This window comes from Amblyraja radiata, chromosome 1, assembly GCF_010909765.2.
Source record: "Amblyraja radiata isolate CabotCenter1 chromosome 1, sAmbRad1.1.pri, whole genome shotgun sequence".
Lineage (NCBI taxonomy): Eukaryota > Metazoa > Chordata > Chondrichthyes > Rajiformes > Rajidae > Amblyraja > Amblyraja radiata.
In genome coordinates, this window is record NC_045956.1 from 21,439,318 (window position 1) to 21,459,490 (window position 20,173).

Sequence of the window (20,173 nt, forward strand, 5' to 3'; positions counted from 1 at the left end):
GGACAATGATTCTTTTTAAGCAACGATTCTCATTCACGCGACATGATTATCACTGCTGTGACTCCACAATATCTACGTCCAGCAACTCAAAATGAAGCAACCACAATTATAGTTACAAGGGCAGTTAAGAAGCAGTATTCTGCATGAGTGGTTCACATTATACTGCAAAGTCTCTCCACCACATAAAGGACACAAATCAGGAGTTCATAGAATGGTCTGAAGAAGGGTCTCGACCCAAAACGTCACCCTTTCCTGCTCTCCAGATGTTGCCTGTCCCACGGAGTTAATCCAGCTTTGTGTCCATCTATGGTCTCCATTAGCCTGGACCAACAGCTTACATGTAGCTCGATACTATTCACTTGATCATCATCGGGTTGGCCCGAATGGTCCAGTATGAGTGGGCCACCATCCAGCAGCTTGATTGTAGATACAGGAGTTTTCTACTGTGATTAGAACAGCAAGCAAATCCACAGGGAAGTCAAGATTGCTGCAGAATGCACCATTTATTGCGCATCCCTACTTGGCACCGTGGTGGTGGTGAAGAGACATCATTCTGACCGCTTGTGGCGAGAGAATTCCAACAACGTTGTGGGGGAATTCCACGGTGAATAACCGATCAAAATGAAAAGGAAAAATGCAGAGCCAAGGATGGCAAGCAACTTTTGGACCTCTTGCTGGTGTTGGAATACCCAAGGGACAGTTGCCCTGATCCTCCTAGATGGTTCAGGGCAAAGATTTTCCTTGCCATAAGGAGGAAGCTTTGGTCCTATGTATTTGGTACATGGTGTGGGCACGAGGTGAATGGTGAACTGCAATGAATGCTCAGAACCGATCATCGGGATACCTATGGATATCAGGCTGATTACTGTAAATAAGGCAAAGCTTCTTCAGCATCCTTAGAACAATAATTCTCATCTCCACATGCAGTTGTTCAGATAGAGTGGTTCAGCCCATTACATTTAAACATGTTATCCTTTGGCTGTCTTGCTGCAGGGATGGATGGATCCCAGTGCAAAGCTTCCAAAGACTCATGGACATACACCCTCCAGGCCATCTGCTCCTCTTTATGCGATCTTCGCAGTGAAGCTGTCGACTTAGATTCCGCTCCTGTTCTTGCTGGAGATCAAGTAGAATCAAATCCAAAGTAAACATTAAAACATGTTTTCAATTCCAAAAGGCTCAGAAATCTCTAGAAGCATCACAGCGTCAAAACTTAGTGCTGTTGACCCCAAAACATTATGTCCGACAACCAAACCAACTCATCTTTAACTGATGCGCCCTTTAACTGACACAGGTTGTTCTGATGGTTGAGATATCCTATGATATCTGTGAGATATCAGAAGGCAGATAGATATACAGAATAAAGGGGCTGTCACACTGCACGACCTAATCCGCGAGTTAAGAAGAGTGTCTTCGACCTTCAAGCTCGAGGGCACTCGCCTGGAAAGCCTCGAGCTGGATCGACCGTCCACGTTGAAACCGCGAGTTGGATCGACCGAACCGCACACACACACACACACCGCAAAGGCGGGGGCCGGGGAAAGCTGTCTGAAATTCACACCTGCGATGAAGGTAAAAGACGGCTGCACAGTGTATGGTAAGTCCTTTAGAGAGCACGGGGGGGGGGGGGGGGGGGGGGGGGGAAATAGAGATGGGGGTGGGGGGAAGGGGGGGGGGAGAGAAGGAGGGAGACACTTTTAAGAAGTATAAAGTTTAGCGGGCATTTTACCTACCAATAGGTTTCCCTTAGTCCTGAAAACGCCAATGAGCCAATCAAAATGCCCGGTCAGCGAAGGAGATTGCCTACGGCTGCCCTCGACTGCCTGTAACTACATAGCGGCTCCACTCCACTGCACTACGAGTCAAAAAGAACCATGCCGACCAAATTTTACTCGTGGAAAATTTGTCAACATGCTGAAAAATTTTCCGCGACCTAGCTGAGGCCACGAGCATGCGAGAACTCCCCTCGAGCATGAAGGAGAGTTCCAATGACCTCATAGGACCTCCTAGGACCATGTGTCAACCATGCTGCGAGTTTGAAGGTCGAAGACACTCTTCTAAACTCGCCGATTAGGTCGCCGCAGTGGGACTGCCCCTTAAGGAATAGTATAAAGTATAATAATAGTGTAAAGTAGTAGGATAGCATAAAACAGTATAATAACAGAATGCATCCTACGAGATAGCCACAATGTATGCTGACTGTACACAAGTGAATCAATTTCACATGTTTGCAGAAAACTAACTTCACCACTGAATCCACAAAATCAGAATTGAATGTTTCAACATGTGGGGAATGTTACAATTTTGTGTTGCAATTCAGATCCATACACTTGAAAAGTATAAGTTAGGTGACTGAATTTCTAGGCCACAATGTTTAAAAGTTTGCAGATGTACAAATGCTCACATTTTGCATCATATTTCACTATAAATCAAGTTATAGCAGACAATGATGTAAAAATTCCACGGACATTTCACTAGTGAAAAGTGTTTGAACAATACAAGCGTGCAACTGAACTGCTGAAGTGGCACATAAATGATGGTATATTTGCATTGTCAGCTTGCCCTGCTCTAAATATAAAGTATTCTTTAATGCGAGTGCCATTCTAAGTCACGTAGAACACCTGACACTCTACCTACGATTTTTGATTGATAATATTGCCACTATTGTAATTCAAACAAATCAATTCTTCTGGTGTTATGATCAGAAGACAGTTAGATATTTAGATTTAGAAATATTCTATTCGAGGCCCGAGGTCGCAAAAGGGGACCCGGAGTGGAGGGCCGTCGAGAACAAAAGGTGGGGGCCCCGGTCTGTGTGGGGGGGGGGGGGGGAGCAAACAAAAAGGGGGTACTTTGTAACTTTGTCGGCGTCCTTTACGTGAAGACTTTGTACACCTAGGTATTCAAAACAAAGCATCTCACTGACTTGTCACATGAGACAATAAAAGTATCTCATCTCTCTATAAAGTAGAGGTCGGCAACCTATGGCCCCTGGGCCGAATGCGGCCCGTAACCCGAAATCATCAGGCCGCAGGTGCATTTTTTCCCTCCCCGTAATCTTCCGGCCTGCAGAATTCCTTCATCCCCGGTACGTCCCGGGACGGAAGACGCGACGCCCAGGCGCAATGACGCAAAGGGGCCTGCACTGGTGGCCACAATGGCGGAGCCGCCGAGCGCCGAGTTCTGGCTGTACCGCATCCTGCACAAAGCCGCCTGCACGGCCACGCACCTTCTGTGTCTGGGCTTCACTGTCGGGATCGGGGTTGTCAATAGGCCGGGGACGAGTGAGTATGAGTACTTGAGCCAACTTCCTTCAGGACCGTAGGTACGCCATGTCCGTGAGCGCCCGTAACTAGGGGCCAGTGCTCCGGGTGGCGTCCTCGAAGGGGCGGCATCTATGTGAACACGTGATTTGATGTCTGCCATCCGGGGCGGGATCCATGTGTACACGATACATGTGGCCCGCCATCCGCTCACAGACATGCGTTCTGGCCCCTGTGCAGAACAAGGTTGCCGACCCCTGCTATAAAGTATAATAAGTGTAAAGTAGCAGTATAGTATAAAATAGTATAAATACAGAATAAAGGATGTGGCCAACTTTGTGCTACAGCTTGAAATGTAATCACATTTTAATTTAACCAAGTTGTAGCACAAAGTCGGTTCCATTCTTCAAACTGTACTGATCATAACACTGGGAGAATTGCTCAGTGTAGATTACAATTAATGTCAAGTTTATCAAATGAGAATCGTATAGAGGATGGCAGACACCCCCGTGATGAATATGTACAGCAGCACAATGATACCATCATCTTTTCATCTGTTCAGTAGCACGATTCCACAATTGTGTTCTTCAAATACTGAACAGTAGTAGTGCAACTTCTGTGAAATGTTTACATCATCGATGAGTAAAACCTGAAAAGTCATTGTTAAATTGTTAAAAGGTAAAAAAAAAAAACGATGAATAGGATAATTCCATGAGTAGTAGTCCTACTCAATAACCAAAAGTCTGTAGCCTCATTTTGCTGTGGTATTATATTCCATTTGCATGCTTAAACTGGAATGTTGTATTATTAATGTTTAATGTTTTGTGTCATTCTTAATTGTTACTGTATATCGTGTTGTTACTTGTGAGCGGAGCACCAAGGCAAATTCCTTGTATGTGAACATACTTGGCCAATAAACATATTCATTCATTCAAATTGTCATACAGACAGCTCCAAATTAATGTTATTCTATGTCTCATTCATCAAGTTGCAGTTTTGTAGAAACAAGTTTTGTTACTGTATTTGATTACCCTATCTGTTGAATTCAATGTAACATCTGTGATGAAAGCAGGTTTGTTGCTTTGGAGTTGTAAACAATAATTAGAAATGAATCAATAGCATACGGGTGCGATATGAACAAGACGTGGTCTTTAATCACTTTAAAAGATTATTGCTGATGTTTTAAATATGCTCTGCCAACAAGATGTGGGCAAAGAATGTTTCAGCTGAGACACCAAATAGGGGCTTCATGCCCTCACCTCCAAAAGCTTTTTCTGCATTGCTGCCCTGGCTGCTTCACGCTGTGCAGCGTAAAATGCTTCTTCGTCTATCCTTAACAGTTCCTCTTGTGCAGCTAACTGCGTGTAAATGAAATAAAAAGGGGTTAACAAAAATGATAAACCTCACTAAAGATTAAAAAAACATTACAAATACTATTGAGCAGCATATTAATACAACACAAAATATATAAACAGAAATTAAAGTGAATGAAAAGGATATTATAACAAATTGGGAAAAGCAAAGTTAAATGAAATATATACATAAAAAATTGTAGCCTCTCCTCCTAACGATGGTGAAATATGGCTAACTTCAATCCATATTGCACAAATTCATATATTTTGGACATGAACATGGGGGTCCAGGAGAGGGAACCAAAAACCAGATGCAAGGTGTTGGCAGCTTTGGGAACGGGTCAGAGGCAAGGTGTAATTGGCGTCATAAGGGGGAAAAAAGCTGTTGGAATTTCAGGGTTGGGGAACCTCTGTTCACACAAGCCTGGAGCGATTGGGTTTGGCAGCCAATGGTGGATCTCGGCCAGTGGCGGTTCGGGGAGCGGGGGTGGATAGAAAGGGAAAGGATGGGTGGTAACTCGTGCACAGCCAAGTGATAGAAGATACCCAGTCGGATTTACCTTATACAGTCCAGTTCTTGCACAGGACTTGTTGTAACGTGAATGACCAGAGATCGCCACTCATCACAACATGGTTTAGTTTCCCCTGAAGTGCTCTTAAAATAAATCTGACGCGGGGGGGGGGGGGGGGGTGATGGAAATTGGGTTGAAGTGATCATTCCTGGTGCATTGCAAACCCCAAAATTGTAATCATGCTTAATTCCTGAAATGTCCAGCTTCAATGCTGGAATGTTGTAATTAAAAAGGCTGTGTGTTTGAATCTCTATGCAAATATGTGCTATTCCTCACATTTGATTCAATGGAACATCTTTGCAACTTATTTCAAGTATCTATTCACATTTTCGTGCAATTGTTCTCCTTAAACATCCAAATTCTAGCCTCCTAACTATTTTTTTGTCAGATTACTTAATTTTAAAACATGTGTTCAATTTAATATTAATCATATCTGATTCAGAAATATTTTTTATCACTGGAGTCTTTTCTGCAAGCAGACAAAGTAAATTTTTGCAACCATCTGACAAAACTAATTGAGTTATAGCGTCATTTTAAAATTAATGCTGCACCCTTTCAAAGTCGCATCCTTTCCATGGTTAGGCCAAAATGTTACACATTTCGAAATTGGGAAAACTACTTCCCAACATACTATTATCTATTTAATTTGAAATTTATTCCGTATCCAGTGTGCAACTCGAGTCTTTTTTTTTCTCTCTTCACAGCAGCAAGTAAACGCATTTGTCCTTTGAATTCACTGCTTAAAAAATAATTAAATTAGTAGTACTTTATCTCCAGCATCAACCGCTACTTAGTTTAATGAGTCATTACCCTTTAAGGAAAGAGAATGGTGGTAAAATGGCAAACACTTTAAATTCCAACATGATGGCAGTGGTTAACACACTTAATTATACCATAGAAACATAGAAAATAGGTGCAGGAGTAGGCCATTCGGCCTTTCGAGCCTGCACCGCCATTCAATATGATCATGGCTGATCATCCAACTCAGTATCCTGTACCTGCCTTCTCTCCATACCCCCTGATCCCTTTAGCCACAAGGGCCACATCTAACTCCCTCTTAAATATAGCCAATGAACTGGCCTCAACTACCTTCTGTGACAGAGAATTCCAGAGATTCACCACTCTCTGTGTGAAAAATGTTTTCCTCATCTCGGTCCTAAAAGATTTCCCCCTTATCCTTAAACTGTGACCCCTTGTTCTGGACTTCCCCAACATCGGGAACAATCTTCCTGCATCTAGCCTGTCCAACCCCGACCTGCCTACATTCCCTTTTAGCATCATTATCCCAACAGAACAACTGCTGATATTAGAAATGTCATTACCTATAAAATAGTATTTAAATGCAAAACAAAATAACATCCAGCAGAATTCTAAATGATATGCACCATCATTTGAACTTCATTCTACGAAATTCAAAATATGCTCCTGGGAGCATCTTGCTACTTGATCAACAGGAAGATCATGTTCCCAAAGTAGCCTTTGTCATACATTTCTATAGTTGGCATATGTAATGTAGGGGAATGAGGTAAAACAGAGAAGCATCACGTTCCTTACGTTGATGAACTTGGATAGTCCAAAAAATGTGCCTGGGATAGTCTAGAAAACACTGTTGGACTCTGATCTGTGCTTGCAAATTAATTTATAAACATCATTTGGAGGAGTCACCAAAAGTGACTTGGTTTATATTTAAATGGCATTCAGGAAAGATAATCTTATCAGGTTCACATTTCTTCATTTAAAAAAAAATTGGTTGGATTTGTCATAATTTTAAGGCATGCACACATGACAAGATTCTGAAGAAGGATCTTGACCCCGAAACACCACCCATCTCTTCTCTCCAGAGATGCTGCCTGTCCCGAAGAGGTATGTTTCTATGTTTCCAGCATTTTGTGTCTAAGATTCTGGAAAATCTTTGTGGAGTTTTAAATTAATATTCTAACAGATATCTAAAAAATACATATACATGCTTTTTATTCAACAAATAACACACACAATGAAGTGCTAGCACTCTGCACTCACAGTACAGATATCAGAATCTGAAATAATGAGAACAGTTTGAAATATTTATACCACAAAAGCTAATACAATATTAGATAATTTTTCATTTTTCATTCTGTACATGTATTTAGTCCAGGCACTTGTCGGCTTGAATTCAAATATTGTGCTGCATAGTATTAAAATTGGACTTCACTTCAACCTCCATGACAACAACTCAGATATTTATGTGCATGCAAGTTATCGACCCAAAATGGTGAGAAATGACAGTGATGCAAAATAGTATTTCTTTCCTTCCCTATTATTTAAGGACAAAGTAAATGAATAGTGCACTTGCCAGTAAAATGGCTTAATCTCAATTGGTTCAATGGACATTGAATTGAGATTGTTCTACTCTGAAAAATATTAAGTCGTAAAGACATAGGATGAAAATGTGTTATGTCACAGGACTATCTAACATGGACTCATTCCCACTAACCTCAAGCTCAAGTGCATCACAGTGGAATTGTGGTAGAGTTTATGCAAGCCTCCAGCGGATGCATTTTAGACAGACGGTCCGAGTACTTTGGGAATACTTTCCTACATTTCTTAGTGGTTCAATAGGAGAAACTATAATTTTAACAACTACGCTAGCCTAAATTTATATTCAAAGAGGTGAAAAGGTTAAAGTCTGGAACCTACAGGGTCACCTAATTTGCTGATTTGCCACTTGCATCAATACATTAGTTATAAAAAGTTATTGATTCAGGAGAATGAAATCATTAGACAAAGCTATTGTGGCAGGGAATATATTAACTCTGCTGTTCATCTGTGATCCCAAGGTTGCTTTGCTCTATATTCCAACCTGCTCATGACTTTGGTTGTGTCAGCTGGTGCACAAGATGGAACACCACATCCAAAGTTTGAGAGAATGCAAAGAACTTAATAATCCTCTGGGAATATTATTTTCCATATGGAATATGGTTCACTGGAATCTAATTTTCTATAAATTTCTAATGTATTTTAAATACCCATTTAAGAAAAATCAATCGCTAAATAGAATATGAAAACTTCATGCAGAATGCTTCAACTTCGATCCTTCCAGATCACAAATGCATCCTCAGCCAAAGAAATTCAATTACCCTAAGCTTTTACACATTACGCAAAATGGATCCATGAAACCATTTCCAACCAAAATTACCACTGTAGAAATTACTAATATGGGTTCATGTGCAAGTGCAAATCATTCTCGTTTTGTTTTAAGACACAGTGAAAGTTTATGCAATTTAATACTCATTAGCCATTGAATTATTACTTTCTTATACACTAGAATTAGTTATATACACAAAAATTACCAGCAAGCAATAAATGGTACTTCAAATCTCAACCATCAAACAAACAAAATCTGAGGTAGACATAAATGCTGGAGAAACTCAGCAGGTGAGGCAGCATCTGTGGAGCGAAGGAAATAGGCAACGCTTCGGGTCTAAGAAGGGTCTCGGCCCGAAACGTTGCCTATTTCCTTCGCTCCATAGATGCTGCCTCACCCACCGAGTTTCTCCAGTATTTTTGTCTACCTTCGATTTTCCAGCATCTGCAGTTCCTTCTTAAACAAATAAAATCTGAAATGTGACACCACTAAAAACAGAACTCACCCGCAGTGGACATTCCTCTGCAAACTTTAGATTTGGAATGAGTTGGTGCTGAAAAGGGCGTAAAATTGGGCAGCCCATTCAGCTGACAATTTATGCAGAATTAAAGTAGGACAGCTAATATGCTTTGTGTATTCTCTGGGGTTATGCAAAATAAATCCAATGTTCCTTGGTTTCAAGCAAGGTGAACAGTACAAAACAGAAAATGGGAAGATTGTGAAATGTTACAATACGCTTCATAATACCACTTAAGGACTAGATATGCAGATTCCATTAAAAAGTAGAACAGCTCACCATAGGATCCAATACAAATTAGCAGTATGGATTTTGAATTCGAGCAAATTTATAAACACTAGTTATTTTAACATTTAATTTTCAATGAGCAAACTGAATTATCCGTATAGTACCTCAGTCTGGAGCTGTGTATCCACTGCCACTTGCTTCTGAGTAAGTGTTTCATACTGTCTACTGTGAAGGATTTGAACTTCATCGTCATTGATTGGTCTGCAAAATTGGAACCGCAAAGACTGTGGCAACTGACAGGTATCAGAAACATTATAGTTATTAGGACAAACACAACATAATAAGAGAGAGTGCTTGTGACAATGCTTCTATTATTTTTTTTGTGGGACGTGAAGACCTTCACCATAAACTCGACAACCCTCACTAACCCATCATCTTTTACTTGTTCCTCCACGACAGGTTTTATACTGGTTTACTGTATCCATCACAGAAATTATTCTTCGAAAGACAACACACCTCCCCAGTAGCTAGATTGAAAATGTCACAGTAAGCACGATCTTTGCAGACAGCTGCTGCCAAGTCTTATCACATAATTCAGGGCAAAAAACACCATATTTATTTTAACTGTTCCCCACACAGATTTACATTGCGGATTATTTGACTGAATACTGGCATGACACACAGAACCTACTAAATGCACCAAAATTAACACGGTGAACTACTTACCTCTGGTTGGATCCTGGACTTTCAGTCTGTAAAAATAGCATTTAAGAAAACAATATTAGTTTTTTAAATTAAATTATTAACTATTAAGCCTGTGGCATCAACACTATGATTTTATTCCATTTCAGTGGCAGCTTTCTGGTTAAAACTAGAAATGTAAGAAAACATATTTATTTATACATATTTTATATAAGCTTAAGATAACAATGTTTATTATTTAGTAGCCTAAATTTAGACTGGCTAAACCTACACAATAACCACCTATGTGTAGGAAGGAACTATGGATACTGGTTTAAGTCAAAGATAGACAAAATGCTGGAGTGAATCAGCAGGACAGGCAGCATCTCTGGAGAGAAGCATTCCTTCGCTCCAGAGATGCTGCCTGCGTCACTCCAGCATTTTGTGTCTACCTCTAATAACCATCTATCACATTTATGCAGGAACATTTTTTGAATACATATTTTTTACACTTTATATTGTAAAAAATGTCACACTTGGAATATCTATGTGCTATTAAAAATATACATTTGAAGAATTCAACAGTGCTGCCGACTATTATAAAGATCCCACTTTTTGGTCACCAATGACCACCAGAGGAAACCAAAATTACTAACCTATACAATACATTTTATTACTCTGCTAATCGGTTGTTATTTTGATATTCATAATACAAAAATAGAGTCACCAATTATCAGAGACCTTATTAATCATACATATAAATCTAATTATAAACATGGCAGTGAAGGACATGATGTAAACATACCTCATCACTCTCCACCAAATTCTCAAACTGCAAGAAAACAAAGTGGCTGTTGATGTTTACATAATGTCATGTAACATTAGACAATGCATTTACTGATATACACAACCCAATAGAAAAAAAGGTGCAACAAAAAATGAACTTAGAATCTCTGCCCACGAAAAGCACTCCCAGTTTTTGTGAAATGTGCAGAGATATTGTTTTTGCAGCTGACGTTCCTGACAGAATTGGAGGCTCAACACTCATGGCGATAATTAATTTTTCACAAGATAGAAATATTCAATACAGATTACCAGTATGACAATACACATTGTCCCGTAACCACACCCTTAACAAAATGGGGTTGCCTATCATTGGGCTGCTAATCTGTTGCATCCAATTCAATACAAGTATTTCTCAACTGTGACCTCTAGTGAAGAAACCTATTATTTCAGGCTTGACAGCATTTCCAAGACTACCACTTTCGACAAAGCAGGAACGGGAACAGCCATTGCTTCGCCAATTACGTGCATGTCTCTGAAGATCTGTCCTGGACCTAACACATTGATGCAATCATACAGAAAGCCAATCAACGCCTCTACTCCCTTAGAAGATTGAGGAGATTCAGTACGTCGGCGAATATTCTAGTTAATTTCCGCAGATGTAGGGTAGAGAGCATATTGACTGGTTGCATCACGGCCCGGCAACTTGAACGCCCAAGAACGAAGGAGATTTTATATAAAAGACATTGAACACTGTCCAATCCATCATGGGTACTGATCTCCCCACCATCGAAGGGATTAGATATACAGCATAGGAGTCTGAAAACTAACGTCCAGGTTCTGGAATAGCTTATTCCCAATAATCGTCAGGCTATTGAACACTACGAACTCCAATTAATCTCTGAACTGTCTTGGTTGCACCAGGAACTTTGGGCTTTGTTTTATTTTTTGTACTATATTGGGTTTTTTTATTTATCGAACTTTTTAAATGTTTATTATATTATTGATCGAGTAATGTGTTTACAAACCTGTTGTGCTGCTACAAGTAAGAATTTCATTGTTCCGTTTCCATACATACCAATAAAATACTCTTGACTCATCACATTTAGACATTATGACAGGTACATGGATAGCAAAGATTTAGATGAATGTAGGCCAGACATGGGTAAATGGGGATAGCTTGAATGAGGCGTCCTGGTCAGCATGGATGAGTTGGGCTGAAGGGCCTGTTTCCAGCAAGTATGATTCTAAATGGGCCAGAAAACATTCTAGACTAAAATCAAAATTATGCACTTATCACAATTCTCCAGGGATAATTCAGTACCATTTGCTTTAACAAAAGTAATTTGTTTTCATCGAGATGGGGTGGGAAACTATAATGTTATAGCACTAGGCAAAGATTTGACCATATACTGGATAGATTCCAAAACCATTCATCCATGGCATTGTACCAATTTTAGTTATGTAGCAGAGAAAACCAGAAGGTTTAACAGTTACTTATAATTCAGATATGGATTTCTTGTCTTCCTAAATATCATTCACTCCCACAGTAATGCTAATAGTAACATAAAGACAAATAATTTTAAATAGTATTTAAGTCATCTGCTACTGCATGCAAGGTGAATGAGATACAATTCAGATGTGAAATTTCACATACCTCTATAGTAAAGTGCTCTCCACCAGAAGTTGTTCTAAAATACTTTGATCTAGGGGAAAACAAAATTGTTTACATTTTTCAATAACTTTTAATATCTAAAATACAGAATGACAGATAGTTAATATAAAATGGCAGTTCTTACTGTAAGCTTTCAAGATGACATCATTTACAATAGGTTAGAAATTCAGCAGTATAATCAACTATATTCTGAACGATGTATCCAATTTAGCAAATAAATCACAAGAAATGTAATTCCAGTTGTCAAAAATGTCATTACATACTTACCAGTAAATTAAAAAGGGATGATTGGGTAGTATTATCAATAATCATACTTCTGAAATAAATATGTTTTAACACTGTTTACAAGTCTTTTACCACACATTTTCTTGCATAGCTACCATCACAGTCAATAGAAAGGAAACTGTCAACATCAAAGCTTGTTTTTACACCTCAGTGGGTATTTTTAAGGCAGAGATAGACAAGTACTTGATTAGAACGGGTGTCAAGGGTTATGGGGAGAAGGTAGGAAAATGGGATTAGGAGGCAGAGATCAGCCATAATTGAATGGCGGAGTGAACTCGATGGGCCGAATGGCCTAATTCTACTCCTATAACTTGTGAACAGCTTTTTAATGTACTTCGGTACATGTGACAATAAACCAAACTAAAATGCTGGACAAGCAATTTCCTTCAGATAAACATTCAAAGGTTGAAGTCATCATCTTCGGGTATCGTCAGAGATGACACTATCTTGTCACAAACTATTCCTCCCACCTTCACCACTCTCCCTTTATGACAATGGGTTCATGCTAAATATATTGGCCCACCAAGTCCACTGATCACCCGGTCACATTAGTTCTGTTATCCCACTATCTCAATCACTCCCTGCAGTCCACAGGCAATTTATTCAAGCCAATTAACCTACAAACCCACACATCTTATGTATGCGAGAGGAGACCGGAGCACCCAGAGGAAACCCACACGGTCACAGGGAGAATGTGCAAACTCCACACCGACAGCATCCGAGGCAATGAATGAATCTGGGTCTCTGGGGCAGTGAGGCAGCAACATTATCAGGTGCGCCACTGCGTTGCCTTGTGAGAACACGTTGCACATCAACCTCATCTTGCAGTAAATCTGCAATGGTCGAGTCAAATCCCTGGTTTACCGCATCTCGTTCTTGGTTGGTTTTAATATATTGCCAGGCGGCCAGCATCTGTACTTGCAAATTGTTCAGGTTGCTAACCATTCTCAGGAATGGAACTCTATTGCAATCTGGAGAGGACTGGCCCTGCAGGAAAGCTGCACACACAGAAGTATCTTGGAAACAATAAATCTGGGTTCCGACTGCAGGACAGGCAGTCAGAATCTTTTTCCCCAGGGTGGAACATCATAGACAAGAAGGCACAACTTTAGGGTGAAAGGGGCAAAGCTTAAAAAGGAGATGTGCAGGCAAGAATTATTTTGAAAGTACAGAAGGCAGTAAATGCCTAGAATGTAGGAGAGCGTAGGTCCACGTGTAGTGGCGAAGGCAGAAAAAATACTGGTTTATAAGCAATATTTTAGAAAGACACAGATATTCAGGGAATGGAGGGGCACAGATCATGTGCAGGTGAAGAGATTAGCTTGGCATCATTTCGGCACAAATAGTGGGCCGAAAAGCCTGTTTGTGTACGTTTCTATATTCTATGACCCACACACCATCGGTTTCTACTGATCTTTGAAAATTGGGCTCCAGATAATGTGGAGCCTATTCTGCACAAACATAGCACATTCAGCTGGACAGGAGGCTACAAGCATTTTTAAATGTCCCAAATGAAAATTATATCACATGCAACTGCTGTTTTATATCAAAAGTAGTGTGGTTACAGCACAGAAAGACAATTGGCCCGTCATGTCCATTGCACCCCTTTGAAGTAGCAATCCAGACGATTCCACTTCCCATCCTCTCTCCTAGTGGCCCAGAAAAATGTTCCCTTTCAGATAATTATGCAGTTGCCTTTTCAATACAGAATTGAAACTGCTTTATCTGTTGGAAATGTACCGGAGACCTGATAACCTCCTGCTTATAAGGTTCTTGTTTGCGGCATTCTTGGCCCTTTTGTCAATTAGTCTCCACTCCAGTCCCCTTTCCTGGCCCGTCCAACATTGTTCATCAATTTTACCTGCAAACCCCTTCACTGCGCACTATATTTAAGTGTAAATCAGGACAAAAAGCAGGGGTGTACGTCAGATGCTTCAGGTGCCCTTGTTTCTAATAACAGGTCAAACACGGGCAAGCAGGAGTTGAAAATCATTTTCCAAAGAGTTCAAAGCATTGAAGATGACTTTTTTTTCCGGATGTGTTTGTAGGTCAGTTATTGATGGGCCACAATAAGCTTGGACCTGCAGTGAAACATTAGCTGCCTAAACAGCATCAAGTCCGGTCAAGATCATTAGGGATTCACCAGGATGCCGCCCGTACTTGCGGGCTTGGGTTATAGGAAGAGATTGGTTAGCAAGGGACTATTTTCTATGGAGTGTAGAAGATTGAGGGGTGACATTTGTGAGGTGCATGAGGGAATTGGATAAAGTGAATGCTCAGTCTTTTTACCTAGATAGAAGATTCTAAAACTAGAGAACATAGGCGAAAGGGGAGAGATTTAAGCGGGACACTGAGGGGCAACATTATCACTTGGAGGTAGTCCATATCTGGAATGAAGATGCTATTGAGGCAGATACAATTACATCTTCCAAAAGACATTTGAAAGTCTGTGGAATTCTCTGCCTCAGAGGGCAGTGGAGGCAGGTTCTCTGGATGCTTTCAAAAGAGAGCTAGATAGGGCTCTTAAAAATACCGGAGTCAGGGGATATGGGGAGAAGGCAGGAACGGGGTACTTATTGGGGATGATCAGCCATGATCACATTGAATGGCGGTGCTGGCCTACTCCTGCACCGATTGTCTATTTGGACAGTTATATGGATAGGAAGGGTATAAAAAGGATAAGGACTAATGGGACCAGCCCAGAATGGCAGGTTGACCGACACAGTTAAGGTGGGATGAAGGGCCTTTCTCCGAGTTGTTTACGTTGGACTCCAAGAATGCATTTATTGTAATATGCACAAATGTGTTGAGGTACAGGCACAATGAGAAATCTTTGCATGCAGCAGCTTCTCAGGCAAATAAACTCAAATACGCAAAACCAATATTTAAATGACACTAAATTTAGCAAGACAACCACGAACATTATTTACAGTTTCAAATATTTTGTTGAAAACTCAAAAGAAAAACTTGGTGCCCATTAAGTAGTTTGTGGGTTTGTTGCTATCACTGCCTGTCTGACACTCATTATAGTCTCAATGGTAATGGAGAACACTTTTGCAACATTTATCTCAGGCATGAACGATAAACTACAGTGTGGGATGTCGATGAAAGCACAGCACACCAAGCAGCTCTACTCGACTGAGCTGCCTTATAAATATTTATGTACAGTGATTATTCAAGTGTCCTAGTATCGAAGGTAGACAAAAATGCTGGAGAAACTCAGCGGGTGAAGCAGCATCTATCGAGCGAAGGAAATAGGCGACGGGTCTCGACCCGAAACGTCGCCTATTTCCTTCACTCCATAGATGCTGCCTCCCTGGCTGAGTTTCTCCAACATTTTTGTCTACCTTCGATTTTCCAGCATCTGCAGTTCCTTCTTAAATATTCAAAAAGCCTACTATTTTCTGTGTGCTTAAGCAAAGCAAGAATTTCATTGTCCTATACAGGGACACATGACAATAAACTCACTTGAACTTGAAGTGCCCTGTGTTATTTCGTTTTCTTAAAATTTAGAATGCCTGTGAATAATACAGCTTTGAGGAAAAGTACTTATCTACAATTAATGGGCATTATTCTGTAAACCTAACATTAAAGGTTTCAGTCAAGGGTGTGGTGTCGCCATAAGCATCGGGCCTACAGAAAGAATACATTTAATTACACCTGCATTAAAGGGATGAGTTGGCTCTACTTTAAAAGGCAGATTAGTAGCCTTCATAAATCAAACATATTGGCCATACCTACGAGCCTAATATGCATCCAAAGAAGCCTATCATAAATATTTAAAGAGTGCCTGTGAATTGAAGGAAACTAAGAAAGAGCTGACACATTTGTGAAGTTTAATTATCCGTTTCCTTCTCCAAACCTCTGCAGACTTGTTGTCAAGGTCTGCACTGCAACACACTAAAATAACATCCAGACTTGAAATTGTGGTTTTGTACACTCAAGTTTTTTTTTGTCATCAAAACATTTTACTATAAAGATGATAGGCTATCAAGGGATATAGGCCAAACACTGGTAGGCGGGATAAGTTCAGATGGGACATGTTGGTCAGTATGAGCAAGTTGGGCCGAAGGGCCTGTTTCCATACTGTAAGACTATGACTCCAGACTAGGGACAGATGACCTGGTCAGTCAGCAGAAAATACCCAGTGCAAGATCAGCAAATGATTGACCATTGGAGCAGCCATGTGTACCTGGTATTAAATTTGTGATAGAGATACATAATAAGTTGTGACAGAAATTTAATTAAAGTCTCTCAACTCAAATTGATCATCACAAAATAAGAAATCCTAGCATGGCAATGTTATAATCTCCCAGGGCCACTTTGGGTTTAGTATAAACACTAATCAGCGCACACTAATAAACAGTTGATGGTTGTAATAGATCTTAATTTTTAGCATCTTTGAAACAGATGACCAGTTCAATTTTAATTTTCCTCATCTGTTCTGAATAGATCAAAGCAATGCCATAACAGTGCAAACTGGTATGCAAAGGGCTCCACAATAATTCTGCTATAGACATCCAGAAGATAGAGACAGGAAAATGCAAATAGTGGAATCTTGAGCAAAACACATTACTGGAGTAACTCAACAGGCCAGAGAGCATCTCTGGAGGGACTGGACAGACGATATTTTGGGTCAGGCCCTTCCTCAGACCAGAGTTCCTCTTGTATTTCAGATGATGTTTGATTAACTATTACTTATTAGACATGTGGGTAAAAATGAAGCTTATGAATAAGATACAGTAACAGGAAGGATATAAAAAGATAAACGAGGGACAGAAAGCACAAACACAAAACATTGCCAATGCCTCTTTTTCAGATGGAAATAGGCAAAGGGGGCACGCAAGTCAAAACTGTATCCATTACTGATTTTCATTGCTGTTTTGGGCTAGTGGAAGTGGGGTGGAAAGGGGGGGGGAAGGAAGAAGTTGCAAATGGACTCGCTACAGCATCTACAGAATAGCAGGACAAAGTGGACAAACCCTTTGAAGGATATAGGACCGTGCATGATATTAAAAAAAGGCAGAGTATATAAACCATACTAAATCTCTATAATTGACCAACATGACCCAGTAGGGAATTATTGCCAAATTCTCTGCATCATGTATGAAGATGGGAAACTATTTTCATCAGCTGAATGATTGATCACCAAGGGGATGGATGAAAAGTTAAGAGTATTTAATTGTACTGGCAATCGACTAATAAAATTCTAAAATGCTGCAGCTTAACGGGCCCATTGACAGACACAACGCACAAATAAACAGTCAGTAATCAATGGTACAATAAATTAATTAGCTTACTAAGACAAAACCGAACTATGCTGTGCAACTAAAACAAAGTCCATAGCAGATCAGTTACCGAGGTTGGGTTATGCACTATTTGAAATGGGGTTATTCACTATTTGTTTCATGTATCTTGTGTTTTATGATTGTTGGCAGATCAATTTCCCTCCTGGGATAAATAAAGTTCTATCGCAGCGAAAGACTAATGGTTGCAGGAAAGAAACTGTTCTTGAACCTGCAGATCACAGTTCTCAGGTTCCTGAACCTCAGGGGTGTCAAACTCATTTAAACTCATTTTAGGTCACGGGCACTTTCCCTTGCAACCGCAGGAAATGCTACACTTGTCGCTTTACCTCCTCCCTTGACTCCATTCAAGGACCCAAGCAGTCTTTCCAGGTGCGACAGAGGTTCACCTGCACCTCCTCCAACCTCATCTATTACATCCGCTGCTCTAGGTGTCAGCTGCTCTACATCGGTGAGACCAAGCGTAGGCTTGGCGATCGCTTCGCCCAACACCTCCGCTCGGTTCGCACTAACCAACCTGATCTTCCGGTGGCTCAGCACTTCAACTCCCCCTCCCATTCCAAATCCGACCTTTCTGTCCTGGGCCTCCTCCATGACCAGAGTGAGGACCACCGCAAATTGGAGGAGCAGCACCTCATATTTCGCATGGGCAGTTTGCACCCCAGCGGTATGAACATTGACTTCTCTAATTTCAGGTAGTCCTAACTTTCTCCTCCCTTTCCCAGCTCTCCCTCAGCCCACTGTCTCCACCTCTGTCTTTCTTGTTCCTGCCCCCCCCCCCCCCCCCCCACATCAGTCTGAAGACGGGTTTTGGCCCGAAACGTTGCCTATATCCTTAGCTCCATAGATGCTGCCTCACCCGCTGAGTTTCTCCAGCATTTTTGTCTACATTTTACTTGCTTGTCACTTCTTAATTTACACAGAAAATTTGTGATAATCAGATTTTAAAATGACACCAGCTCCTTGCTTGTTTACGCTTAAGTCATATTGAAAATATTTTATATTACACCTACACCTACTTGTAACATGATACCCGTTCCTTCCTTTTTTACTCCAATTAGAGAGAAGTATCCTTTACTTCTGGTAAGTCTGGTAATTAGGTTCTGTGAGCAATTTGAATAAGATAAATCATGCATTTTTGACTCGGTTTGCAAAAAAAATCCTAAGATTTGAATACCATTATTTTAAAAAAGTGATTTTTTAAAATCATTTATTTGCTACTTTCCCAAAAAATGAATACAATCTTTTCTCCCAGCGTTTTGTTTTGATTTACCACAAATGCTGCTTGGATTAGAGAATGTCAGCTAAAAGGAGAGGTTGGACAAATATGAATTGTTTTCTCTGGAGGTTGAAGGGAGACTGGACAGAACAATATAAAGTTATGGGAGGTATATTTCGGGTAGACAGTCAGAACGTGTTCCCTAGGGTGGAAATCTCAAAGATTGGAGGGCAAAGCTTGAGGGAAGAGGAGCAAAAAGTTGAAAGGAGATGTTCGGGGCAGATTTTTTTTAGAACATCGGTAAGTGGGTGCCTGGAATGTCTGTGCCAGGGCTGGTCGTGGAAGCAGAAACATAGTGGCATTTAGATACAAAAAAGACTTTCAATAGGCACATGGATATGCAGGGCGTGGAGGGATAAGATCATGTACAGATGGATACAATTAAGGGTCTGTCCCACGGGCGACCTAATCCGCAAACTCTGGTGAGTTTGCCCTTGACTCATACTCGCAGCATGGTCGACACGAGGTCTTCGTAATTCTCCTTCATGCTCGAGAGTGGTCTCCGCGTATTCGAGGCCTCAGCTAGGTCTCGGCGGTTTTTTCAATATGTTAAAAAATGCCCGCGAGTAAAAAAAGGTCGACGTGGGAAAAATCTATACATTTTACTCGTAGGTTTAGTCGTAGTAGGCCATAGTAGGTCGGCATGTTAGTCGTAGGTAATCGAGGGTAGTCGTAGATAGTCTTCATCATAGTCGAAGGGAAGTCGAAGGAGATCGAAAGAGGTCGTCTTCACACTCCACTATTCGGTGTCCAATTTTCCCAAAGTTAGTCGTAGCTAGTCTTCAACATAGTCGAAGGACGTCATTTTTAAAAAACTCTTCTAAACTCGCCAATTAGGCCGCCCAAGTGGGACAGCCCCTTTAGTTTAACTTGGTGTCATATTCAGCACAAACATTGTTCCTGTGCTGTACTGTTCTATAAATTTACAAACTCATATTCATGCCCCTTCTCTATTTTTACACTATTTGTCAATCTAAGAATCAACCATTGGTCCCATTATTTAAAGTTCCAAGTACTTCACTGGTCTCCACGTCATCAGCTAACACTGAGCAAACTGACCTGCACAGCAGATAGAGCTGATGCCTCACAACCGCGGAGACCTGGGTTC

General features: G+C 40.6%; 1 protein-coding gene across 4 annotated transcripts in view; it reads right to left on the bottom strand.

Annotated features, from left to right (window-relative positions):
- Positions 1 to 20,173, bottom strand: part of ap1ar (adaptor related protein complex 1 associated regulatory protein) — a 58,199-nt gene that overhangs the window by 16,050 nt on the left and 21,976 nt on the right. For 2 of the 4 annotated variants that reach the window (XM_033018751.1, XM_033018759.1), the window contains exons 2-6: positions 12,178 to 12,226; positions 10,543 to 10,569; positions 9,783 to 9,808; positions 9,221 to 9,317; positions 4,523 to 4,621 (exon numbers count right to left, since the gene is read on the bottom strand). In XM_033018751.1, the coding sequence (XP_032874642.1) occupies positions 4,523 to 4,621; positions 9,221 to 9,317; positions 9,783 to 9,808; positions 10,543 to 10,569; positions 12,178 to 12,226 (298 nt within the window). The remainder of the gene's footprint in view (positions 1 to 4,522; positions 4,622 to 9,220; positions 9,318 to 9,782; positions 9,809 to 10,542; positions 10,570 to 12,177; positions 12,227 to 20,173) is intronic. The other 2 variants (XM_033018775.1, XM_033018765.1) reach the window with 1 other exon arrangement.